At 39.5% G+C, this 27,422-nt stretch overlaps 1 protein-coding gene across 5 annotated transcripts in view; it reads right to left on the reverse strand.

Annotated features, from left to right (window-relative positions):
• Positions 1 to 678: 678 nt before the first annotated feature.
• The window catches only part of XPA (XPA, DNA damage recognition and repair factor), a 46,768-nt gene continuing 20,024 nt past the window's right edge, over positions 679 to 27,422 (reverse strand). For 3 of the 5 annotated variants that reach the window (XM_075603213.1, XM_075603233.1, XM_075603226.1), the window contains 6 exons: positions 24,878 to 24,988; positions 10,922 to 11,027; positions 9,827 to 9,992; positions 7,768 to 7,885; positions 3,448 to 3,592; positions 679 to 797 (listed from right to left, as the gene is read on the reverse strand). In XM_075603213.1, the coding sequence (XP_075459328.1) occupies positions 740 to 797; positions 3,448 to 3,592; positions 7,768 to 7,885; positions 9,827 to 9,992; positions 10,922 to 11,027; positions 24,878 to 24,988 (704 nt within the window). In that variant the 3' untranslated portion in view covers positions 679 to 739. Of the gene's footprint in view, positions 3,593 to 7,767; positions 7,886 to 9,826; positions 9,993 to 10,921; positions 11,028 to 24,877; positions 24,989 to 27,422 lie in introns of all 5 variants that reach the window. The other 2 variants (XR_012802057.1, XM_075603219.1) reach the window with 2 other exon arrangements.

The following is a 27,422-nucleotide window of genomic DNA, read 5'->3' on the forward strand; positions in this document are numbered from 1 at the left end:
AGAGACATTATGGATATTTTAAACACACTCACTGAACTAAAATGGGAAGACTATTTCATTATGGCTAGCTGCGACGTATCATCATTGTACACGTCAATAAATCATGAACAAGGTTGCGCAGCCATCAAATATATATTGGAACAGGATTCAGAATTACCAAAGGATCAGGCAGACTTCATTGTAGATAGTATATTATTCATATTAACCCACAACTACTTTTGGTATGGTGGTCATTTTTATTTGCAGAATTGTGGAACGGCGATGGGCACCAGGTTTGCCCCCAGTTACGCTAACCTCTTCATGGCGGTTTGGGAGGAGGAGACCATCTGGCCCATGGGAGAGGTACCGGGGGCGGGCCTGGTGCTCTGGCGCCGTTTCATTGATGATGTGTTTTTAATTTGGAAGGGAGGAGAAGAAAAGCTAAACTCTTTCTTTGATTATATTAACACAAACACAAAAAAATTTGAATTTTACCAGTACCTTTAGTTCAAATATGATTCACTTTCTAGATTTGGAGATATATATAGAGGACAATAACATCAAGACCAAAACCTTTTTTAAGTCAATTGACAAAAATAATTATATTTTAAGAACCAGTGGACATTTGCCACGTTGGATGGACAATGTGCCACTGGGACAGTTCAACAGACTTAAAAGAAATTGCACAGACCAAGAACAATTTGTAAAACAGGCTGATTTTATTAAACAAAGATTTTTGGATAAAGAGTACGATGGGAAGTTATTGGATAGAGCAATTGTAGAAGCTGACAGCCGAATTAGGAGCGAGCTTTTGAGACCTAAAAGCAAAAAGAACATTTAGAGTTTGCATTCATCATGGGTTATAATAAGGAATCTAAAAACATTCAAAAGATTCTAAACAAACACTGGGATATTCTGAAAAATGATTCTATATTGGGAAGTGTGATTCCAGAGAGACCCAATGTATTGTTTAGAAAAGCTGACAATTTGAAGACCAAGTTGGCGCCCAGTGCATTAAGAGAGAGAAACCCAAGTAAGAATAATTGGTTGAGCCAAAACACGGGGTTCTATGGGTGCAAAACCTGCAGGGCGTGCCAGTTTAAATCTACGAACACCGCAAACTTCTGCTCCAATGTCACTAATGAACGCTTTAACATAAAAACAAGTCTTACCTGTAGATCAGATCACGTCGTATATGTATTAGAGTGCCCATGTAAATTGCAATACGTGGGCAAGACTGCAAGACCCATTAGAACTAGGATCCTAGAACACCTTAGCAGCATTAAACGACAAATAAAAACACATAGTGTTTCTGATCATTTCGCCACAGTACATCAAGGAGATGCCACAGGTTTGACTTACACAGTTATAGAGCAAGTGAAACAACACTGGAGAGGGGGAAATAGAGAGAATGCATTTTTGAGGAGAGAATCCTTTTGGATCCATCGTTTAGGAAGTCTCACCCCAAGGGGATTAAATATGGAGTTAGATATTCTTCCATTTTTTAAATAATTGCATCTGTTTCTAATGTGGATTTTGTCTCCCCCATTTTAGGAGTTTTTTCATCCAATTTACTCAGTATCTATCCAATAGCCATTATTATCTGTGCACTTTAGGTTTCTTTGTATGGTAGTAAGTGTCTTTGTATGGTAGTAAGTGTTATATTACCTCCATGATCATTTATATTTCACCTTCATCCAATTGTAGGTTTTTAGGATTTTATAATTAATTTGTTAAAATGCATTTGCAAGTTTGTCATAATTTTATAATTAATTTGTATAAATTGTCTGCCATTGTAGATCATGCATATTGCAGATCGTGTATATATACCCAGTGATAATATCAGTGAGTTAAATATGTTTGAATTTATAGTATGTACCACCACTTATATTTTATATTTAAATTTATATTCTCATAACAAGATTCATTCCCTATCCCGTTTACCAAGTATCCCCTTACAAAAGATGTGTTTATCAAGATTTTAACCCCATGTTTGTATATGAGCAATTGTATCTGTACTAGCCACACCAGTAGCACTTTAAGGAATGGTATACACCTGTTGATTAATCAGATCACCAAGATATAAAAGCATGCAATGTGTCACAAGGCTCCACACTCCTGAGGAAGAAAGCAGTTGCTTTTGAAACGCGTAGAGTGGGAGTTTTCATTCAGACCGGAGCATACAGCAGAGAAGTTGCAGGAAGATCCAGCACTCACCGCGCGACGAACCCAGAAGTGGCGTCAGACGCCAGTCGGAGCAGTGTAATAGCTGACCGGGGGCTGAGGCGGAGGAGTGGGGGAACGTTGCAGGACGGTGAGCCAGCTGGCTAAAATCTTCCTACACTAATGCAGTGTGATATGCCCGTATTTTATTGTTAGAATGTGAGTATAATATTTTATTGTTATAAAGCTATTTTATCTCGAGTGATCTGTGCTATGCCAGTTTTTCTCTCAACATTGGCGTACGTGATCCTGGGGACCCGATCCACTCTGATGACAACTGCATCATCCACTTACCTGTGACTGTTTGAGTCAACCCTGCCTATTTGACTCTTACATCTTGTAAGTAGTTAATTCATTAGAGCCAAGTCATTTGAAGGCTTTTTTCCACGTTGCCTTTTTTTGCTGCACTTAAATTTATTTTTGTTTCCTCCCCATGCTCCCCGTGGATTTTGTGTGTTTTGCGATTCTTATTAGATGGCCATTTAAATTCCCTTTTAAAACCCGTAAATTATACCAATAACTTCACCAGTAACTTGGGAACTAGGGGGTCCCTGTAACTGAAAATTCTGCGGTTTAAGCTGTTAAATAAAAAATAAAAAAAGGGAGGTCAGAGCTTTTTAAAGGAATGGATGGCAGGACTTTTACTGGAATTGAAGGAGCAATCGCAAGTCCTGCTCATCCAAAGAAACTAGTCTTTCCATAAACCAAATTGTGCAGAAAGGGTCCCAGGGACCAGAATATTAAAAGGTTAAGCCTGGTCTCTGCCGCCTGCCGGTCTCTCGCTGTGGCTCATCCGGCCCAAAGATTCTGGAGCTACCCTGTTTAAATGTATGTTGTAGCCTCTTGCATACCCTGCATTCTTTATTCCTGAGATGTACTGTTTTAAAGTATAAAAATGTACATGCTGATATTTCCTTATTCAGCCTGCATGTCCAGAAAAACAAGATTTTGCCCGACAAGAGGTGGGTGTGGAAAGAGGTGAGAGGGGGGATGGTCGGCCCTTATCTCTGGGAGATGCAAGTCCTAAAAAAGCAGAGCTTTCGTCTGTCTCCAGACATTGGATGTGCCATCTCAGCGGGATATATCTGGCCGGCCAGGGGAAAAACTGCTGGGCCAGCCTCGTTAGGCTCATCCAGAGAAACCAGTACTTCCATAAAGCACATGTCAACACATGATATTTATATTCAAGTGCTGCTAGATAATTTATTATAAATTTATAAATGTAAAAAAAAAAAAAAAAATCACATTTTTTCATAAGCCAGTTCATAGCCACATGTTGTGCATGTCTTTTTGTACATATCTTCTTCAACGTTTTCTTCTGGACCATACTCGTGCTTGTGACCAATGGCTTCTTTTTTCCATAAGCTGCTCCTGACAGCACGCCGCAGTTCTAGAACAAAAATGTGCAGAGTGGAAAGGAAAAAGTATTTTTCTGTTTTAGTTACCCCCTGTGAGACAGGGATAGGCTTAAATACTGAGTTAAAGCTCCTTTTTAATCAGTCCATTAACAGTTGTATTTAACATCACAATGCCCGAGGGTATTGATTTTCAGACCAAACCAATGTTAAAGGGGCCAAGTAGGTCTAAAGTAAAGAAATGCTAGAGATACCGAGTTAAATCTGTGTTTGGTGCCTTTTTTTCTTTAAACTCAAACACATACACTTTTTTTTTTTTTTTACTTGGACTATCACTGATTTTTACAAACTACACTTCTAAAAACTGAAACAAGGGAGAGACTTTTCAAAATAGCCATTTTCTTTACAAATATTTTATACAATTTTCTAAAATTAGTTCTGAAGAGTTCAGATCATATTAACACTACTTTTTTAGTGGCACTCTGACCAGATGCTAATCAGTAGTAGAACTTCCTAAAATGTTTACTGATCAGTTTTAGATCACCAACACCATTTCCTTAAGAGCTTTAAAAACAGTAGTCTAGAAATGTTGGCCCTAGAAAACAGAAGGTCAGTTGCAAATTGTGATACCTTTGAAAGAACCAACAAGAGAATTCATAGATGTACAGCAGTTGTACATAAAAACGCCCCCAAGCATCTGCACATGTTCTATAAAAACCATCTAAAAGAAGAGACTTGTGGTTTTTTTTTGTTTTTTTTTTAAATCCTCAACAGTAAGGCAACTGGAAGGGCCATAAAAAAAAAAATCTTATGGTTTAGCATCGCTTAGTAAACACGGCCCTTATTGATTTTTCAAAAGCTTATATACAACTACATCTTTTGAAGGACTCTTGGAGCATACAATTGGCCAATCTAAATCATGTTTAACGATATTCTAGTGTATTATGTTTTATTCCTAATAAAAAGGAGCTCTGAAACCCTGTATTGCTAGTTTGACAGGAAGGTGGTGACTCATTGAACTTCTTATAGGTCCCAGGATATCCTTGGTCAGAACCTTTACATGTATGTACTGTACTAGATTATGGTCTTTATGAAGTGACTAGGCATACATAAGTCAGGATCTACCCAGTATATATATCCATGACCATTACCCATATACAGGTGAATAACAAGTGAAAAAACAAGTGAACATTACCCCCAGCTGACCCCAATTCGCCTCCCCTGATCAGTCCTTTGCTCATACAGTGTCCATACAATGCTCAAACAGTTCGTGAATGTCTACTTCCGGTTTTCTCTTCCTCTTCCGGTTTTTGCGTTCCAGTGACGCCATCACTTGCGTTCCAGCATCGTCTCCCTCTCTCCATTGGTCAGGTCTGACGTCAGTCACCTCAGTCTGATTGGTTATCCTCTTTTCCTCATCCTGTAGGTAGTGATTCTTCATCCACATGTTCTTTCTTCTTTCTTTGTGCTGCGCTGCGGTTTTAAAAGATTCTGCTTAGTACATCTGTCGTCCTGGTTCTGTTGCTGCAATCTTTTTCATAGTAAAAACCTGTATTGTGAGCATATTTCCATGAGTATCAGTTAAATGTCTGTACTTATTCTTTATGGAAAAAATCATTGTATGTGATCAGGGGTGGTAACTTTTAGTGTTAAAAAGTGCCACAAAGATGTAAGTTTTAAAACAACATTTAATAAAAAACTTATGAAGTGCCTGCCAATCTGTTCTGTAACTTACTCACTATTAGGCTTTCCACCAACAGCAGCCATGCCACCTAAGAAACATTCTATTTCCTATTAAGAAAGCAGTTATATGATATATAGTCATTGAGCCCCTTTGGATATACTGTATCTAATGTGTAAGTCCAGTATGATTCACGCTGTAATAAAGATGTATTTATATCAATGCCCGTGGCCTTTCTTTTTATGTGTTCAATCCCCATTAAACGCAGGGAAGAAACCAGGTGTTTGAACTCTACACAATGATCAATAAAAACAGTATTCTCAGATTTATTGTTAATTCTGCTTTTGTGTTCAATAAATCTTGTTTTTAGACTCCTACTGGTTTTACCCACATATAAAAGTCCACAAGGGCATTTGATAATATATATGACTTGTGTGGTGGTGCAGGTGATCCGTTTCTTAATTTTAAATTTTGCACCACTTCTTGGGTGACAAAAGGAATCACCTGTCATCAGGCTATTACATACTGAACAATTAAAACACTTAAAACAGCCTGGTTTAGGGTCACTGAGAAAGTGTGTTCCTATATAGTGTTCTTGTCGGTCTGCTTTAATAAGAATAACCTTGATATTTTCTCCTCTCTGGTAGGCAAATCTAGGTGTTTCTTTACATATTTGACCTAATATCAGATCTGCTTGTAAGATTTTCCAGTGTCTTAGTATTGTTTGTTTTACAAATCTACTTGCGGTTTGTAAACCAATCTGGAGATCAGATGCATTGTAAAACCGAAAGTAGATTTGTAAAACAAACAATACTAAGACACTGGAAAATCTTACAAGCAGATCTGATATTAGGTAAAATATGCAAAGAAACACCTAGATTTGCCTACCAGAGAGGAGAAAATATCAAGGATATTCTTATTAAAGCAGACCGACAAGAACACTATATAGGAACACACTTTCTCAGTGACCCTAAACCAGGCTGTTTTAAGTGTTTTAATTGTTCAGTATGTAATAGCCTGATGACAGGTGATTCCTTTTGTCACCCAAGAAGTGGTGCAAAATTTAAAATTAAGAAACGGATCACCTGCACCACCACACAAGTCATATATATTATCAAATGCCCTTGTGGACTTTTATATGTGGGTAAAACCAGTAGGAGTCTAAAAACAAGATTTATTGAACACAAAAGCAGAATTAACAATAAATCTGAGAATACTGTTTTTATTGATCATTGTGTAGAGTTCAAACACCTGGTTTCTTCCCTGCGTTTAATGGGGATTGAACACATAAAAAGAAAGGCCACGGGCATTGATATAAATACATCTTTATTACAGCGTGAATCATACTGGACTTACACATTAGATACAGTATATCCAAAAGGGCTCAATGACTATATATCATATAACTGCTTTCTTAATAGGAGATAGAATGTTACTTAGGTGGCATGGCTGCTGTTGGTGGAAAGCCTAAAAGTGAGTAAGTTACAGAACAGATTGGCAGGCACTTCATAAGTATTTTATTAAATGTTGTTTTAAAATTTACATCTTTGTGGCACTTTTTAACACTAAAAGTTACCACCCCTGATCACATACAATGATTTTTTCCATAAAGAATAAGTACAGACATTTAACTGATACTCATGGAAATATGCTCACTATACAGGTTTTTACTATGAAAAAGATTGCAGCAACAGAACCAGGACGACAGATGTACTAAGCAGAATCTTTTAAAACCGCAGCACAAAGAAAGAAGAAAGAACATGTGGATGAAGAATCACTACCTACAGGATGAGGAAAAGAGGATAACCAATCAGACTGAGGTGACTGACGTCAGACCTGACCAATGGAGAGAGGGAGATGATGCTGGAACGCAAGTGATGGCGTCACTGGAACGCAAAAACCGGAAGAGGAAGAGAAAACCGGAAGTAGACATTCACGAACTGTTTGAGCATTGTATGGACACTGTATGAGCAAAGGACTGATCAGGGGAGGCGAATTGCGGTCAGCTGGGGGTAATGTTCACTTGTTTTTTCACTTGTTATTCACCTGTATATGGGTAGTGGTCATGGATATATATACTGGGTAGATCCTGACTTATGTATGCCTAGTCACTTGATAAAGACCATAAGGTCGAAACGTTGTGTGGCACAATAAATCTTTCTTATTCAGAAATCCGTGGAGCGCTGGATCCCTTCTTATCCTCAGTGTACTTTGGAGTTTACGGCAGGTACTTCCTTGAACCAGCAGCACCGGTAAATTGTATGCATCTTTCTCTTTTTTTTGTGGAGTGCAGCCTTAACCCCTCTTACACTGTACTAGATTATGGAATCTCTGAATAAAATATGACAAAAACACCCAATTGCAAGTTTGAGAATCGCCAATTCTTTCAGACCCCTCTGACATTAAATTGAATTAAAAGTGGTACTGTACATATGTTAAGGCCTAAACCACAACTTTTGAAATGTGTTGGAAAACAAATGTTTAAAAGAAAAAAAAGCCCATTGTAAAGTATTGAACAACTGGTTTTACCTTTGACTTTTTTATCAAATTTTTTCTGTTTCATCTTGTCTTTGTTATCTTGTCTTTCTTCCTTTGCATCTTGAAGGGCTTCTTCTGTGCCCCACACGTCTAAAGAGCGTTTAATTATCTATTTAAGAAAATAAATGCAACAGTACGTTTAAAGCATCAATCCCCATTTTATTTTTTACAGAATTGTAACCATGGGGGTCCCATGGAGATGAAATCATGCTACTCTTAGCTACATGGACCCCTTAGTTCTCAAGATATTTACCTCTTTATGTGACAGTGTTTCTTATCCACGTTTGGAATCTAATATGGCTACCATCCAAGCCTCACTCCCACAGGTCAATGGAAAGCTGCAATACCACCAGAGCATGACACAGCAACCATCTTCATTTTACTGTACTTTTACCAGAGTATTTAAAAATAGTGTTCCTGTTCAATGATCTTATGATTTATAGAAATGTTTGGTTTCTTAGGGCCACTGCCACTAAATATTAGACTGGGTTCATCTACTTTAAAGCAGCCTCTCTGAAATGTGTATTTGTGCTTAACAGAAATGTGGTACTCTTACCACTGGGAGCAGCTCTGGCCAGGAGGTACAGTATGCACTGGTAAACACCTAATGCAAAAAAATGGGTAGTGGCCATGGACATTTTTCCTTCCCAGGTGAGCTGAAAAATCATGGGAGAATAGTTCCTGGGAAAGTAAGAAGGCAGGAGCTGCCAAAGTACCTGAGTTTTGGCAAATAATATCAAATAAATGGGTTGATGCTTTAAGCATGAATGAAAAAGAAGTAATACCAGGCAACACTCTCGTTTAGTTAAACCCAAAGGGTTTAACTAAATAACCAAGTAAATATTATTATTATTGAAGTATTCAAACTTTATACTTATTACTTTATATGTTTGGTCAATTGGATGTAGCATTGGGCACCACTGTTTTTTGTTGTATACATTTGCCACGCCCAGTAGCACTCTTTTTGACATAAATATATATTCATGATGTGGTGGGTGTGGGAGTTTGAGCTAGCTGGGAATGTGTGTTAATCAACACTCCCATGTCCTCTGCAGAGCAGGGGGGTAAGCGGGCTACTATCGCAGTGTCAACATGAGTCCCATAAGTTTTTGGCTTAGCCATCTAGAACGTCCGCGATCAAATGACCACCAGTGTTGTGCCACAACTCGCCACGCAGCCAGGACCTGTCGCCGTTAAGGGAAGTGCCTAACCCTTACGCTAAAAACCCTTAATCTTAATGCTACCCCTACCCAAATAACCTTAACCAGTTAGCCTAAAACCCCTTACTCTAAGCCAGTGTTTTTCAACAGGGGTTCCTAGGAACCCATGGATACCCCAGGCATCCCTAAAGGACTCCATGCAGTTTTCATATCATTTAAAAATTGTACCAAATACAGAAACATGTACAATGCATCTGATCTCAGACATGCTATTAGAGAGGGTTGGGGTTCCTCAGAATTTCACATAGGGTTCATTAACCCCCAAAACACTGCTCTAAGCCCTTACCCTAAACCCCCCCCCCCCCCGCCCCCATCATAACCACTAAAACCTCTACAGTTAACCACATACCCTAACCGCTAAAACTTACTTCTTATAGAAGCAGCTGGTAGCGGAGGTTCAAGCGGTGGAGGGTCGCTCTGCGGCCAAACGCCAGCAGTCATTTGGTTGTTGCGAAATGGCCACGACCAATTGTCCCATTCCGGGCTTAGCAGCCCTCCTTTAGATGGTAAACACTCCTACCCCCTGTCCTGCTTTGTTGAGGACATTGGAGCCAAGTAACTTTTAAAAATAAAAATATGCATATGTTCTTGATATAGAAAGAACACATTTTTTTATGTCATATTTTGCTTGGAATTACTACTTTTTTTGTACTGCATTTACCCAGTGGTGGTCCGAGTAGGAGCCCTTGATAGACCAAATGCTTAAAGTACCGCAACCATTTTTTCCTTTTTCACATTGTTTTTTTTTAGCTCTTGTTTTTTCTTATTGAAAAAGAATGTATGAACACACTACGCTATTTAATTAATTGTAATTTCCGTTTTCATTATACCTGCTGCTTTAAATAAAGCTTCATGTCTCCCCAACGAGAATTGTGTGGGTTCTTCTTCAAAATGAACTTCAGTACAGGTTCCCGTTGATCAAGGTCACAGTCTTTCAGCAGATACTCCTGCTTGGCTTCACTCCTTGTTATGAGTTTGTGTTTTTCTTCTGTGTATCTAGCAGGTGCAAAGAAAAATAAACATCTTAAAACTATTTACTGTTGTGTAGGACTGCATAGGTTCTCTACAGAGAGAGAAATCTTGACTGGCTGCTAATAGTTTTTCCCCCAAAAATGTTTGTAAATTTCTTATTTCCCTCTTTACTTTAAATTTATAATGAATTTACAAATCATATGTAGTAAAATAGCTGACTGATGTTTTTGTGTGTGCAATATTTTAATCAATTTTAAAGCAGCAGACCTACCCACTTCATTATTTTTTAAATCTAAACTGGGGAATTGAAACGCACTATTAAAGCCCCCAATTGCCAAGATATTTGCAACTATTTGGCAGTATATAATAATTTAAAAAAAAAGTGATACAAAAAACTTTGCCTACCAGTATCAACCAAAAGAAAGCTGCAACGCCATGTTCCTTGACTGTTGTAGTTTTCTATTGGACTGTCTGAGTGAGGCTGAACCATTGTCCAGATTGTCTCTCCCAGACTTTTTCTTGCGTATATTTTTTTTTTTGGGTCCGCCTTCAAGCTAAAATATCAAAGTTAACTTCAAGGATCTCAAGTTCAGATTTTTTTTTTACTAACTATACTAACCAAAAAATTGGCACTTTAACACAATATGTACAACTACATCACCCACTGATTTCCCGAAATAAAAAGCCCTATATCATACACGCTGGATAAAAATGTGTTTTATCTGGGAACTGGCACTGGAGCTAAAAATAGCAAAGTTATTCTTCAATGATTTCTCAGTTCTGATAAAAAAAAACCACACACATTACCCACTGTATAAATAAAAGTCCTATTAACATGTAATATAAAAGTTACATTGTTCCACAATAAAATTAATTTATCTTTCCAAAAATAAATAGCCTAAATTTTGCATCATAAAGGCAAATAACGCTATTTTCTGGATGGTGTGAATTACCTGCAGTTGTCGCACACATCTAGGTTAAAGTGATTGCTCAAGTAAGAATCCATGAACTCTTTGCCACACTCCTCACAAATGAGATAATCAAACTCAAGCACAGGCCCTGTTGATCGAGAAATCTAAGAGTCAAAATGTAGCAGTATCTGTGCCTGTGCATATATTGTATCTTCCTTCCTACGACAGGGGTGTGCAAACTGGGGGTGTGAGATTTTTAGGGAGGCGTGGGGGGGGCGGCGCGCGCAGTGCTTACAGAGGCCCAGCACTCTTGCCCGAAGCATTTAAATGAAATGCCGGGAATCACGTGCAAGGCCATTGTAAGTTCCCTTACCTTGTCTCACACGGCTTTGGGCAACGCATCGCCATGGCAACGCAACGTCACATGACCCCGCGGCATCATTTGATGCCAGAGCCAAGGTAAGGGGGGGGGGGCGCAAGCAGGGGTAGCGAGTAGACAGGGGGGCGTTGACTGAAAAGTTTGTGCACCCCTGGATTAACATTAAAAAAAGTGAAAGATCCTTAGGAATTAGTAACTGCAACTGTGCAACGTTTGTGTAAAGGTTGTTTAAAAATTTGCATGGTGAAAATATAATTTTATTATTACGCAGATATGTACAAAACGTGCTCATTTTTGATCACCTTTACAACTTCTGCAAAAGAAAAAAAAATGCCACCTGAGTAGGATGGTGACACGCCTAGATCCCAAATATAGAATTTTTCATTTTTTCACCTTTGCTGACCTGTGCAGGTAATTGTAGACTGTGGATCCAAAGGTGTCGTGCTGCACTTCTTATTTGCAGGCTAGCATCAGAACTAAGAGGACGATAGCTGCTCTAATTCCTGTAGGTATATTACATGTACTCTGTACACTTACGTCTCAAAAAGCATTATATATATTTTTTATTCCTTACTGTAGATTATTGGGGTATGTGATGTCACGCCAATGATGGTCACGAGAAGAGACCAGGAAGTAATATCGATTCATGCCTGCTGAGACACGGTCGTATGACTACCCTCACGGAGGGCTCCTGAAGCTAATTTAGCCTATTTAGTCCACATGCTTAATAATGTGCTATGTTGTCCCTGTAAATATATTTATATACACATACGGCAACATGAGACTTTATCTAACTGTGCCGTATGATACATTTGTGATAATCTGATGACCCTAGTGTAGAGCATAATAGGTTACCCAGAGACAGCACGCTGCACTGAGGTAGTGTCCATTTAAGGTACCAATATATCCTATATGCATGTGTGACAGACATTCATACCCCTGGAGAGAATCTCCTTGGTCATACTTACCTATCGGAAATTTTTATATATATATATATATATATATATATATATATATATATATATATATATATATATATATATATATATATATATATAGTGCAGAATAAATGAGTTCTTCAGTAGTAGGTGATATCTTTTTATCTTTTTTTATTGGACTAACTATTTATGTCATAGCATAAGCTTTCGAGAGTTCTCCTCTCTTCTTCAAGAGAAGAACCTCGGACTGGCTTGTTCTGCGCATGTGCAGACATGGCGGCCCCCTTCTCGGTACCGGGGCCTTGCTGTATTTGAAGATGATCATACCTTTTTGGGAGACCAAAACTCTGTACAATACAATTCAATCTACAAAGAATTTGCACTTCTAAATTACCAACACGACTCCTAGAACTTTGAACATAATTCCTTTGTGAAAAGAGGCAGCAGATACCCTGGAATGGGGCTATGTCCCAATAAGGGCTGCAGTGCCCCACTAGTTTTTAGTTTCGGTCGGCTCTCCTTTTCCCCCTCCCCATGAGGTTATTCAAATGTTGGCGCGCGTGCCAAAGGGGGGAGAGCAACCAATATTTAGAGTATAAAGAAAAGAGGGCTGGGCTTAGCATGTATATACCCCGTGACCCAAATCAAAATTTACTAATGCTCTACATTTTCCCACCCTCCCATTCCCTAGCAATGCATTACATTTTGTCTAACCAATATCTAAGTTTCAGCCACCAGGTCTTTCGTCACAGCTTAGGCTGAACTGTTACACCAGCCAGTTTTAAGAGTGCCGGGAAATGCTCAGAAGGAGCAGACTTATGTGGTCAAACTGGTGGTGAAGTCCCCAGAAGAGATTGGGCAGGACGGAGGCGCAGACTTAGGCTGGGGCCATTGAGGGGTGAGGAGTTCCGAGCCGCGCTGACGCTCGCCTGCTGAAATCTGCGCGATTTCATGCCCATGCAGGCGAGCCAGCGGGCGCGATCAGAGGCGGAGGGAGACTGAGGGAGGCGGGGCAGTGACGTCGCTGGGCCAATCGCCCGCGACGCACCGATGTCAACGTCACGGCGCCGTGACGTTGATGCTGCTCCGCGCTGATTGGATGTTTTCAGCCGACAGTGCGCTGAAAAACAGCTTGGCTGTCGGCTGAAAAATCCAGCGCCTCCGCACGCCTGCGGACGCTCGCGTGAGCCCCCTCTCAAGGCATCCTCATTGAGGATGCAGGGGCTCAGCGCGGCCTGTCCTTCTATGGACTCGGCCTTATGTGGCTGGGCTGGACACCTAACAAAGTCGTGTGAAAGTTGGGCGCCAAATAATGTGTAAGAGGTAAGTGAAAAAATTGGTTGAACAGCAGGATCCAATTAAATAATAACGATCAACTCACCAGAGGTAAAAAAAATAAAAAAAAGTTTAATCGTTTACATAATTAAAAAACAAGAAAACAATACCGGACAAATCTCCCACGCGTTTCAGGCTCTGTAGCCCTTTCTCAAGGAGTGTAATAGGGGCAAGATGATGCAAAGTATATATAGCCCCTCCTCTGAATGCTAACGCACCTGAAACATATACAGGTGATTAAAACGTATGGTGTTAACCGTTGGGTGTGCGCAAGTCTCCATGTAAATGAAAAGCAAAGGGATTAATGAAATGTACAGCTGTTAAATATGTACTGGGATCTTTACTAATGGACACATCAAGCACAGTATGTAGGATAAAAGATCCATAATGCATAATGAGTCCTAATGGTATATAGACCAACTATCCAAAATTTCATATCTAGCAAATGATTTGCATACATATAAATTTGGATGATACTTGTAACTGGGGAGTTATCCCTGTTCAGAAAAAGTGCCTCTAATCCAGCAGTGTGGTGGTTAACTGCTTGTAGTCAATTAACAAACACCACCTGCCTGATTAGTTTGCTTAGAAAAGCCTGCCCTTGAAACAGGAAGGGAGATTGTGCCTGAATCTCACACAACTTGTGAGACTGAGCATGGGGACACTTGTCTTGAGCCTGCCAGAAGAAACAGCAGTGCTGCTTTCAAGACACAGGGGAAACTTCTAAACCTGAATGCTGACAAACCCTGAAGAAAAGGTAACAACCAGGAACAGAGAAGATTTTCCCTCCAAACCACAAGGAACAGATAAGACTTTCCTTTATAAGACTTTTTATATCTGCTCATTTCATGATATATGTTTGGGGGCTGGGAGACATGCTTATCTAAAGGGAGTTGTGGACTGCATAGTTTTCCCTAGAAATACTCCCAAGTGAATAGAAGCTTTGTTTACCCCTTGTTTGGATGTTTTCCTGATGTTAAGGAAACAGGCGCAATAAAAGCCTTATTTAATTTCACCATAACAGTCTCCCTTGCATACCTCTGTGAGCATCCGCCTACAATACTATATAAACAATAGATGCTTATCAAACATGGAAGACATGTGCCACATAGTAATAAATGGTTTCATATGTTTAAAATTGAAAGTAAAATGCCTTGCATGAAATAACAGAGGTAACAAGAGAGGAGAGGAAATACATGTGTAGAATATAGAGAATCAACAATATAGTGATTAAACAAGCAATTTGTAAACAAGTCCTGTTTAGTGATGTAATCTAAGGTCCATTGCATAACTGTGATGATAAAGTTAATAATGTATCCATAAGGATTCCACCTGTATACTGATGGACATGTTATAACTAAACAACCATTGTCAGTAATGTCCTTGATAGAGAATAAGATTTTTTAACAAAACTGACAAAAGCTATATCATCCTCATCATGTCGAGAAAACACATTGTTAGGACCAGTAGGACAGGCCAGAATCTGCACTTGAGTTAAGCATCCATTTTGTCTGTTCATAACCAGTTAAGATTCTGTAGTCAGCCTTTTGCTGAAATATAATTCCTAATGCACTCAGTTTCTGCCAAATTACATTTCATTTCTCCCTGCTCAGGATATTGCTAAGATACTTTTTGTATTGTCAGTTTCCTGCTCTTTTAGTTAGTTTGCTGCAAACGGTGCAGATGTGTGTAAATCCAGTCACAAGGCTTTTAGCTTTCTTGGCAGAGGAAAGGTTGCTCTCAGTTCTGAAGCCTAGGCAAGGAAAAAGGTTTTCCTTCAGTTTTGGTGTCAGAGTGGGATAAACTGAAGGAAAACCTTTTTCCTTGCCTAGGCTTCAGAACTGAGAGGAACCTTTGCTCTGCCAAGAAATCTGAAGGCCTTGTGACTGGATTTACACACATCTGCACCGTTTGCAGCAGACTCCCCCGGGAAGCTTTCACGCGCTGCCACTTGTTATCTCCGATTTTTGATGAACTTACAGGCCCGGGAATACGTAAGAAATGAAACGTAACGCAAGCCAGGTTTCAAATCCTTTGTCTCAATTTATTACTCATAGGGTAATGACTTTTATACCAGAAAAAGAAGATATTGATTAGAGGCGTAACATAGGCGTAACCTGGGTATGTCTTGGGCATAGCTTTGATTAGAGGTGTGATTTAGGGGCAGGACATATTAGTGGCATGATCTTGGGATGTGTTTCTCCCAGGCAATGTCACAATACATAGCTTATTCATTGTCTTATCAAAAGAGACCTTGAATCTCTAGCAACTAAGTTATACTATTTTGCCTCTTTCATAGAACCAGTCTATTATATTCTAACTAAAAGAGCAGGAAACTGACAATACAAAAAGTATCTTAGCAATATTCTAAGCAGGGAGAAAGGAAATTTAATTTGGCAGAAACTGAGTGCATTAAGAATTATATTTCAGCAAAAGGCTGACTACAGAATCTTAACTGTTTATGAACAGACAAAATGGATGCTTAACTCAAGTGCAGATTCTGGCCTGTCCTACTGGTCCTAACAATTTCCTCCTTTTTGTTCTCTAAAAGAACAAATACCCTTACTTGGTACTCCTCTCTATGACTTAGAGCCTTGTAGTGACCAATAGAGACATATATATATATATATAACATTAAATATTTCTATAGATTAGAAAAATGGCTTACGTCTCAATATGTCACATAATTTAAAGGTCAGCTATTTGTGAGAATTGGTGAGGGCTAATTTCTGCTAAGAGCGACTGCACAAACATTCTTCTTGCACGCATCTTTCATACTGCATTTACTCAGAATGGCAAAACGGACCAAGATGGCTGCTATGGTCAAAATGGCTGACTTGTGATTCTTTCCTTGTGGTTGACTCACGGCCCTTGGTGACTTCCCACCTTCCTCATATCCAGTCTTCTCAGTCTCCCCATATCCTTAAGAGACAGTCTATTTAAAGAACAGAACAGTTAACCATTTCATAGTCCTGCTGGACCAAGATGTCCAAGATGTGCATAACTTCATTCCTTTCCTTTCCGGCCATTATATCAGCCTAGTTGATTTCTTCTTTGGTCTCTTCTTCTGGGGGACTGGCGACATCATCACCGCAGAGAGGCATAGCGTCGGTGGGGGTTGCAACGCACTTCTGGATCAGAGTTTTGCTGTACTTAACACATAGAGAGCAATGAGTAGGACAGACACACATACAAAAACATTCGCTAGCTTCGCTCGAAGCAAATCAATCCAACCACCAAGTCCCAATGGTTCCTGAATCCTGGATAAATACACAACATTGCACTTTAACTAGGGCGCATACATACCCCTCCCTTTGAGGCTAAAATATAGTCTAGAGCTATTTTATTCTGCAGAGCCATTAATTTAAACTAAACCCATTCTTGGTTAAGTGAGTAAATGTCTGTGGTTGTATGATTGAGGATATCCCTGTAAACCTGTCATACAGTAACCCAACTCCTACATTTGGGAATAAATACCCCGAAACTTATTCTTCCCATAGACTACTTTTTAGCACTTGTGTATTGGGTGTCTCTCTTCTGTTTCCAACTCTACCTGTGAGCAATTAACATAACCGTTTGTTTGACTGATAAAACATTCTCCCACCGGCATGTCATTCTGCAGGGAGATTCTATTAACCTATAAATCCAAACAAAATAAACAGAGTTAAACAAATAATACCTTATACTATTTTGTCATCCTTATGGGACGCCATTTACACAAACATAATGGAGCATACATTGTAACTGAAAAATAATAAAAACCTGTAAAAATAAAAAGTTCAAAGTTCGTGTGTTGAGGCCTGCACTTTTTTTGCCTATGACCTTTCTCTCTTGATGATTAGTGGTCAGAGAGTATTGTCTCCATCAAAACACTAATTTGCAGGCACTATGTCTTTGTCTTTATAAGCTGTTTGTGCCGAGGCTGGCACTATTTTGACGTGCGTGATGTGTATCCATGATGATAAGCAATTTTTTTACTGTAATGCTGGTGATGAGTAGTATTTAAATGGCCTTTTTATCTGGCATGAAGAGCGTGCTTGCGTAGAAAATGCTTGACCATTAACCCGTCTCGCGTAGGTGCACTTTCAGCTTTAACCTGTGCCTAGAGAGACTCAAAAATATATATTAGTTGCATGCAATACTTACAATAAATAAGCTATAGATTATTTAATATCTATCATGTAAATATTGACAGTATATGCATATTGGGTAATAGTACATCACTTTAATAATGAGAGTATTGTAAACTCTTTATAATACGAAGCTAAATGAAAATAACAAATGGTTATCTAGAATGGTAAATGAACAAGTCATATGAGACAAAAGAGAACAAATGTGTAAGGACAGAACGCAGTATATTGGAGGAGAATAAAGAAAACATTTCTAAAGAATATATTCATAAAAAGTATTTTAAGTCCCATTGGGTATTGAGCCCGTTAGGGATCAGGGTGTTTAAAGAAAATATCCAATGGGCTTCTCTCCTATATAGTGCGTTCGTCCTATCACCTCCACGACAGTGGATATGAACGTGTTCAATGGCAATACATTTGAAGTTAGAAAGGGAACCATTCTGACACGCATCAAAATGTTTGGATACAGGATGCACATAGTCTCGTTTTAAAATGAGTCTCATGTGCTCCATTATCCATATCTTGAACATAAGTGTGGTGAGACCAATGTACCTCTTGTTACAGCCGCATACAGGCATACCCCGGTTTAAGGACACTCACTTTAAGTACACTCGCGAGTAAGTACATATCGCCCAATAGGCAAACGGCAGTTCACGCATGCTCCTGTCAGCACGTCCTGAACAGCAATACCAGCTCCCTACCTGTACCGAAGCTGTGCGCAAGCCGGGAGACTATAGAGCTTGTTACACATGCGTTATTTACATCAGTTATGCATGTACATGACGATTGCAGTACAGTACATGCATCGATAAGTGGGGAAAAGGTAGTGCTTCACTTTGAGTACATTTTCACTTTACATACATGCTTCGGTCCCATTGCGTACGTTAATGTGGGGTATGCCTGTATAAGCATATAAACAACGATTTCTGAGTTGTAATTGATAAAAGTAGTTATATTGTGTGACCTGGTACTCTCCGCATCTGTAAATGTTTTTGATTTAAGTATGTATGGACAAATTTTACATCGACTACAAGGATAGCAGCCTGTTAATTTAGGAAAAAACTCTCTCCTATTGCGAGTTTTGTCAGTTTTAATTACACTTGGAGAAATGATATTACCCAATGTTTGTAATTTTTTCAAAACAAACTTTGGATTTGTTGCTGTGATGTCTTTCAAAAGGGGGTCAATATTGAGAATAGACCAGTGTTTGTTTATAATTTGTTTGATTGCATGTGCTTGATTGCTAAAAGTAGTTATAAAGTTCGGAGGGTCCAGGTCAGACATGGGTTTATCTTGTCTTGCTCTCGTCAATTTCAAAGGGACTTGACCACCATCTAACAACTCCTCTCTACTTTGATTGAGAGCATTCTGATTGGCTTCAATTAGTGTTTTTTTTATTGTATCCTTTTGCAAGGAAACGCTCTAGCTCTGAGATGATAATCTTCAAGGTTGGAACAATTTCGGCGTAAACGTATAAATTGGCCATATGGTATACCTCTGAATAGAGTATGACTATGTGCACTGTGTGCGTGGAGAAGAGTGTTTCTAGAGTGCTCTTTTCGGAATATATCTGTATGAACCATTTTGTCTAGGCCTATGAATAGCCTAAGATCAAGGTAATGTATGTGATGTGAATTGGGTTGTGAAGTGAATGTGAGATTGAGTGAGTTACTGTTGACATAGTCAAGAAAGGCCATCAGCTGTTCAACAGAACCGTTTCATATCAACAGCAAGTCATCAATGTAGCGGCGGTAAAAGTGTATGTGGTGACGATAAGGGTTCTTTTCTCCAAACACGTGGGACTCTTCCCACCACCCATGAAAAGATTTGCATAAGATGGTGCGAAACATGTGCCCATGGCGGTCCCACGTGTTTAGCGGTAGAAAGCCCCTGAAAAAGAAAAATAATTATGATTGAGTAAAAAGTGTATACTGTCAAGGATGAAAGAAATATGTGCCTGTGATAAAGATGAATCTCGTTCCAGAAAATGTCTGGTAGCTTGGAGACCACCCGAGTGTGAAATAATAGTGTATAGTGAGGATATGTCAAGTGTGACCCAAAAAAAATTGGGAGACCAGAGGTAGTGTTGAAATAAAGTGAGAAGGTGAGATGTGTCCTGTAAATGTGAAGGAAGTGCATAAACAAGTGGTTGTAAATAGTGATCAATATAAGTGGACAAGTGTTCACCCAGTGACCCTATGCTGGATAGTATACACTTTTTTTACTTAATCATAATTATTTAATTATTTACCATTCTAGATAACCATTTGTTATTTCCATTTAGCTTCGTATTATAGAGTTTACAATACTCTCATTATTAAAGTGATGTACTATTACCCAATATGCATATACTGTCAATATTTACATGATAGATATTACATAATCTATAGCTTATTTATTGTATCCATGTGTTTTCTCGACATGATGAGGATGATATAGCTTTTGTCAGTTTTGTTAAAAAATCTTATTCTCTATCAAGGACATTACTGACAATGGTTGTTTAGTTATAACATCTCCATCAGTATACAGGTGGAATCCTTATGGATACAGAATTAACTTTGTCATCACAGTTATGCAATGGACCTTAGATTACATCAAATTACAACAGGACTTGTTTACAACTTGCTTGTTTAATCACTATATTGTTGATTCTCTATATTCTACACATGTATTTCCTCTCCTCTCTTGTTACCTCTGTTATTTCATGCAAGGCATTTTACTTTCAATTTTAACCATATGAAACCATTTATTGCTATGTGTCACAAGTCTTCCATGTTTGATAAGCATCTATTGTTTATATACAGGCATACCCCGGTTTAAGGACACTCACTTTAAGTACACTCGCGAGTAAGTACATATCGCTCAATAGGCAAATGGCAGCTCACGCATGCGCCTTTCAGCACGTCCTGAACAGCAATACCGGCTCCCTACCTGTACCGAAGCTGTGCGCAAGCGGGGAGACTATAGAGCCTGTTACACATGTGTTATTTACATCAGTTATGCACGTATTTAACGATTGCAGTACAGTACATGCATCGATAAGTGGGAAAAAGGTAGTGCTTCACTATAAGTACATTTTCGCTTTACATACATGCTCCGGTCCCATTACGTATGTTAATGCGGGGTATGCCTGTAGTATCATCCAAATTTATATGTATGCAAAGCATTTGCTAGATATGAAATTTTGGATAGTTGGTCTATATACCATTTGGACTCATTATGCATTATGGATCTTTTATCCTACATACTGCACTTGATGTGTCCATTAGTAAAGATCCCAGTACATATTGAATAGCATAACTTTAATAATAACAGTACAAAAAGACATAACAAAACATTAAATAAAGTAATGACTACTCTAAATATGAGAGACAAATAAACAGTACTACTACACACCTCAGGAACCAAAGAAGGACCAATATTAAAAGAGAAAAAGAATATATAAAAATAAATAAAATGTATGTAAAATGCAAGGGATGTCAACACAATCAAAAAGGTATAAACAAAGAATAATATGAGCAAGTTCTCTAAGATCCCTATGTGTGACAGCCACCGCATAGAACATATATCAAAATTAGGTTCCAAGAGGATAAATAGACCCTCCATCCTATAAACAACAGGAAAGTACATGTACTGCTATTCAATATGTTTTTTTCTCTATCAGCCAATCCTGGCACCCAGTGAACCTCTTCTGTGACGAGCGCGGCTCAGTTCTGAATCGCGCAGTAATAATGCGACTGGGTTTCGGGATGCATGATGATGACTTCACGGGTAGCTAATATTGGCGCGAAGCTCTCTCAGATAAATAGTAAGTCACTGTGTCTCTCCCTACACCTTGAGAATGTCCTGATGAAACGTGTTGGTGCGTGGTCCTGTACTGTTGCCAAGCTGATCATTAAAGGCTAATATATATATTTTTTCCATGTTTGGAGTTGCCCTTATTTTTCTGCATTCGTGGACGCTGTGAGCTGTGCTCCTCTTCTCTTCTACTTTTTAAATTATGTGAACCAGAGCTTTCCAAACTTTGTGTTGCGACACGTTAGTGTGTCGGCTGCAGTGTGTAGGTGTGTCGCGGGAGAAACCTCTGAGCGGTGAGCAAACTGGGGCAGGATTATTTAGGGGGGGCGTGGGCAGTCAGGGCTGCCAACAGGGGAGGGGGTTTGCCGGGCCGTGCACCGTCCCCTCGACAAAACTGGTCACCACAGGGTGACAGGCACGCGCTGGGGGAAAATGAATAAATAAATAAAAATCTCCCCAGCTGATTGGTTGGCGCGCAGCCAATCTGTATCCGAGCTGAGGTGCCATTTTCTGCATGGAGCGAAAGTTAAGTACAGCTCCATGCCTCCCTTAGCTCCAATTCCCCCCCCCGGTCCGATTTGCCCCCCATGGTCTGATTTGGCACCCCCAGGTCTGATTTGCCCCTCCCAGTCTGATTTGCCCCCCTCTGGTCCGATTTCCCCCCCCTCTGGTCCGATTTGGCACCCCCCTGCCCAGTCCGATTTGGCACCCCCCTGGTCTGATTTGCCCCCCCGCCCCGGTCCGATTTGCCCCCCCCAGTCCGATTTCCCCCCCCTGCTCCGATTGGCCCCCATGTGTCCGATCCTGTGTGTGTGTGTGTGAGAGAGAGTGTGTGTGAGAGAGAATGTGTGTAAGAGAGTGTAAGAGTGTGTGTAAGAGTGTGTGTAAGAGTGTGTGTAAGAGTGTGTGTAAGAGTGTGTGTAAGAGTGTGTGTAAGAGTGTGTGTAAGAGTGTGTGTAAGAGTGTGTGTAAGAGTGTGTGTAAGAGTGTGTGTAAGAGTGTGTGTAAGAGTGTGTGTAAGAGTGTGTGTAAGAGTGTGTGTAAGAGTGTGTGTAAGAGTGTGTGTAAGAGTGTGTGTAAGAGTGTGTGTAAGAGAGTGAGTAAGAGAGTGAGTGTGTGTGTGAGAGAGTGTGTGAGAGAGTGTGTGAGAGAGTGTGTGAGAGAGAGTGTGTGAGAGTGTGTGAGTGAGTCTGAGAGTGTGTAAATTACTCATAAATGACAACAATCTTGGAAATGTAGGTCATCTTACAAATCATATATTATTAAAAATATAAATGAAAGGTTTTCATGATATATGGTGTGTCCCCATACGTTTCGTTATTACAATTTATGTATGAAACCGTATCTCTTATAAGGGGTTAGTTTAACCTCCGGTTTGCTAGTAAAACTGAATTACTCAACCAACAGGGAAACCGCGTATAAAGTAATGACCCGCTGGTACAATACACCATATATACACACAATATAGCTAAGTATGTGCCAGGCTTCTCCCCTATATGTCCTAAGGGTTTTGGCGAAGTAGCCTCATTTCTACATATGTGGTGGTCATGCCCCTATGTAAAGGCTTTGTGGGCGCAGGTGAGAGTCTGGATCCGCCAGATTATGGGTACGGATATCCCACTGGATCCCTGGCTGTTTTTATTAAATAAGCCACTCCAGGGCCATACTAGGGCAGAGAATAAGTTAATAACCCATATCATCACAGCGGCACGCTGTGCCCTGGCAGGTCTCTGGAAACAAGATAAAATCCCATCAATCTCGCTAATTAGAAATAAAGTATGGTTTGTATGTTTGATGGAAAAGCTCACAAGTTTTCTGAATGATACACATGACAACTATCTGAAGGTTTGGCTACCCTGGATATATATAGGAAACCGAAATATGGCCCAGAACTCCCTCAGTCTATAAAAATATAATTCCACCCCCCGTGTCCCAAGAAGAAGTTCCAGCTGTTACCCCCGACATATACTAATAATTTTATTGCTAAGTTGGTCTATGAAAGGTAAACCCCCCACTCTTGTTTCGGATTACCCAGAGTTATTTATATTCAGAATCTGACCCCGGCTCTTTCACTTGCTATTCCTCTTTTTACCCCCCCATTTTAATATCAAAATGCAGTATGTTATGTCACACTGAAGTACAATTTGCTATAATAACTTCACCACATGGCTGTTTCCCCCTCCCCTCCCTCCCTTTTTACTTTTGTACCCAATCCCCACTATCTCCTCCCCGACAATTTTTCTTGTACGTATGTTACATTTCTGTATGTTTTTGTAATACTGAATAAAAACTTCAAGTTTAAAAAAAAAAATTACTGTGTCGCGAAATGATGCATGTCTAAAAAGTGTGTCACCAATATGAAAAGTTTTGTAAAGCTCTGATGTAAACGATTAAACTTTTTTTTATTTTTTCTACCTCTGGTGAGTTGATCGGTGCTTATTTCATTGGATCCTGCTGTTCAACCAATTTTCTCACCTACCTCTACTATCTGACGATTGGAGTGACGCACTTCCGTAGCGCAGGTACTCTGGCACTTCGCGACGCATCACGGGAGAACGCCGACAGAGGACGGGCACATCCACGTGCAACGTGATACTGAACACTGGCCAGGAGTCTTCCCAGACGTCTGAGGCCTCAGTCACATCTTCGGCTTCAGCACGCGGGATCTCAACGGCTACGACTAAGGGATTCAGGTATTCATTTACATATCTCTGGGTAATATGGGATGCAGAAATCAGGACTGAAAACTATTTGAAAGGCTGGGATATTAGAGGCACGGTTTAAGGCTTGCTTCATTTTCTCCAGCAGTTCTCTTATATTGTCCATCTTTCTCCTCCAGTTTGTTTCCCTAATCAATATTATATCGCGATGCTATCTGCCTATAATTTCCTACCTGCTACGCTACCGATGTAGATCCGCATTGTACTATTCAAGATACATTTATTGTTATTATTTTGGGTCTCTTTGCCAATTTCTGAGAGTTCCCACATTACTATTTTTGGAGCTGCGAGTAGTTACTCATACGCCAAATTATGTGGTTAAGCTCAGGCTACCAAAAAGGCGGCTTAGTGTGGAGCTTTCCCGAGCACGGCAGTGGAGACCAGCGAAGGCGGCGTAAGGGTTTCCCCACATACAACTTGCAGGACGTACAGGGTCATCTGCATACAGGGACAAGCGAGCTGGCTGGTTTATTTTCATTGTTGATAAAGAAATAAAAGATGTGACCTTATTTTTACTTCCACAAGAAACAGTGTTGCATTCATTTATAGGGGTCAAATCAAAGGGAAGGCAAGGTAAGTCTTTAAAGAATAGAGCATATTAATGATCAAGTATCATTACAATAAACAACGTCCCATGTACATTTCCCTTGGGAGTGAAAAATGGATAAGGTGTTATTACGATAGATGGGATACTTTACCTGGCTGGTGGACCACATTTTCTGCTGGCTGCTCCTCAGCTTCCTCCTCTTCTATATAGAAGCCTCCCCCTGAGTCTACCACCTTTGGAGGAGCTTTCACAGTAGAAATCCCTGGCAAAGAAATGCAACAACATAATTCCGTATACTTGCAATGTTCATAATTATAACTATTGATTTATTTTCTCTGCACTGTATTTCCCTGTAAAACAAACAATCAATAGTGAAGGATTTTAAAGGAGAAATCCAAACAAAGCCCTACATGTGTTTTTTTTTTTCTTCAAAATAAATCAGTTCTGTAGTATTACAGCATATAATACTTACAGCATTTTTTTAGTTAACTCTAAATTACATTTTTAATGAGTTCTAATATACTGAGCATCCTGATTTCTATAGCAGGTATAGCACACATCCCAAGCCGGGCAAAATATTTGCAACACTTTCCTGTTTGTGATAATTTGTTGTAAATGTTCCCAGCAGTTTGAGCTGCAAACTGTAACAATAGACAATGTTACCTTCGTAATATCAGGATACATTGTAGCTTCTGAATTACACAGACAGTAGAATTGATTGAAACTGAAAGGCGACCATTACGTGAACACACAATCTTTACTCTTGCCGAGGTACAGGCCCTACCCATTATGGGGTGCCGGTATCTCCTACAAGTTTAATTCTCCTGTGTCCCGTCACCGGGACATTTAAACTTGCAGGAGATAGCGGCACTCCTTATGGAGGCCTGCACCTCGGGAAGCAGGGGGTCACCTGACCTGAAATTACAGGGGAACTAATAGATCGGCAGCTTAGGTAATTCGTTTTCAATGAAGGTAATCAAAGACTGCTGCATATATTAAAACAACAAACAATGTAGAAGTAATAACAAATATTCAAGTCCTGGAACATTTGGGTAACAGTGATCATAACATGGTCTCATTTGAAATAAATGATCAAAAAACAGATTACTTGGGTTCAACAAAGACTTTAAACTTTAGAAAGGCAGATTTTAAAAAACTGAGGTCTAATCTACAAGTAATACAATGGGATGGTGTTTTTTGCGGGAAAAAACATAGAAGATAAATGGGCAGTCTTTAAAACATTGTTAGAAAAGCACACTTATCAGTGTATACCCTTGGGTAATAAGTATAATAGAAATAAGTCAAAACCAATATGGCTAAATAAACAGGTAGGGGAGGATATGGACAAGAAGAGGAAGGCGTTTAGATTCTTTAAGTCAGAAGGGACAGAGACATCGTATCAGAATTATAAGGAATGTAACAAAAATTGCAAAAGGGCAATCAAATTAGCAAAAATGGATAATGAAAAAAGGATTGCAATAGAAAGTAAGGTCAACCCTAAAAAGTTCTTTAAGTACCTTAATAACAAAAAAAATGAGAAAAGAAAATATAGGACCCTTTCAGTGTGAGATGGGCAGGCAGATAATTGAAGATAAGGTAAAAGCTGAGGTATTAAACACATTCTTTGCCTCTGTGTTTACCAGGGAAGAATCAAGTTCAATAGTAGTGCCCCAGGAGGAAGACACAACCTCCATATTGATGAACAGTTGGTTAACTGAGGAAGAACTTCATAAGCGACTTGAAAAATTTTAAGTAAATAAGGCACCTGGCCCCGATGGCATACATCCAAGAGTTCTCAAGGATTTAAGCTCAGTAATAGCAAAACCATTATATTTAATATTCAAGGACTCCATTTCCACAGGCTCAGTACCACAAGATTGGCGTCAAGCAGATGTGGTGCCTATATTTAAAAAGGGAGCTAGATCACAACTGGGGAATTACAGACCTGTAAGCCTGACTTTAATAGTGGGGAAACTAGTTGAAGGTTTAATACGGGATAATATTCAGGAATACCTTATGGAAAACAAAATTATTAGTAATAGTCAGCATGGATTTATGAAGGATAGATCTTGCCAAACTAACCTTATTTGTTTCTTTGAGGAGGTAAGTAGGAATTTAGACCAGGGTAATGCAGTTGATGGTCTACTTAGATTTTGCAAAGGCTTTTGATACGGTTTCACACAAGGGGTTGGTGTACAAAATAAAGAAAATTGGACTCAGTAATAATATATGCACCTGGATTGAAACTGGTTAAAGGACAGACAACAGAGGGTTGTCATAAATGGAATTTTTTCAGGTTGGGCTAAAGTCGTGAGTGGAGTACCTCAGGGATCGGTACTGGGACCCCTGCTTTTTAACTTGTTACTAATGACCCTGAGGTTGGGATCGAGAGCAAAGTCTCCATCTTTGCTGATGATACTAAATTGTGTAAGGTAATAGAATCAGAGCAGGGTGTAATTTCTCTTCAGAAGGAATTGGAGAGACTGGAAACGTGGGTAGGTAAATGGCAGATGAGGTTTAATACAGATAAATGTAAGGTTATGCATTTGGGATACAAGAATAAAAAGGCGACTTACAAATTAAATGGAGATATATTGAGGGAATCCTTGATGGAGAAGGATTTAGGAGTGCTTGTAGACAGCAGGCTTAGCAATAGTGCCCAATGTCATGCAGAAGCTACAAAGGCAAACAAGATC

The sequence above is a fragment of the Ascaphus truei genome, chromosome 1, assembly GCF_040206685.1.
Source record: "Ascaphus truei isolate aAscTru1 chromosome 1, aAscTru1.hap1, whole genome shotgun sequence".
NCBI classification, from domain to species: Eukaryota; Metazoa; Chordata; class Amphibia; order Anura; family Ascaphidae; genus Ascaphus; species Ascaphus truei.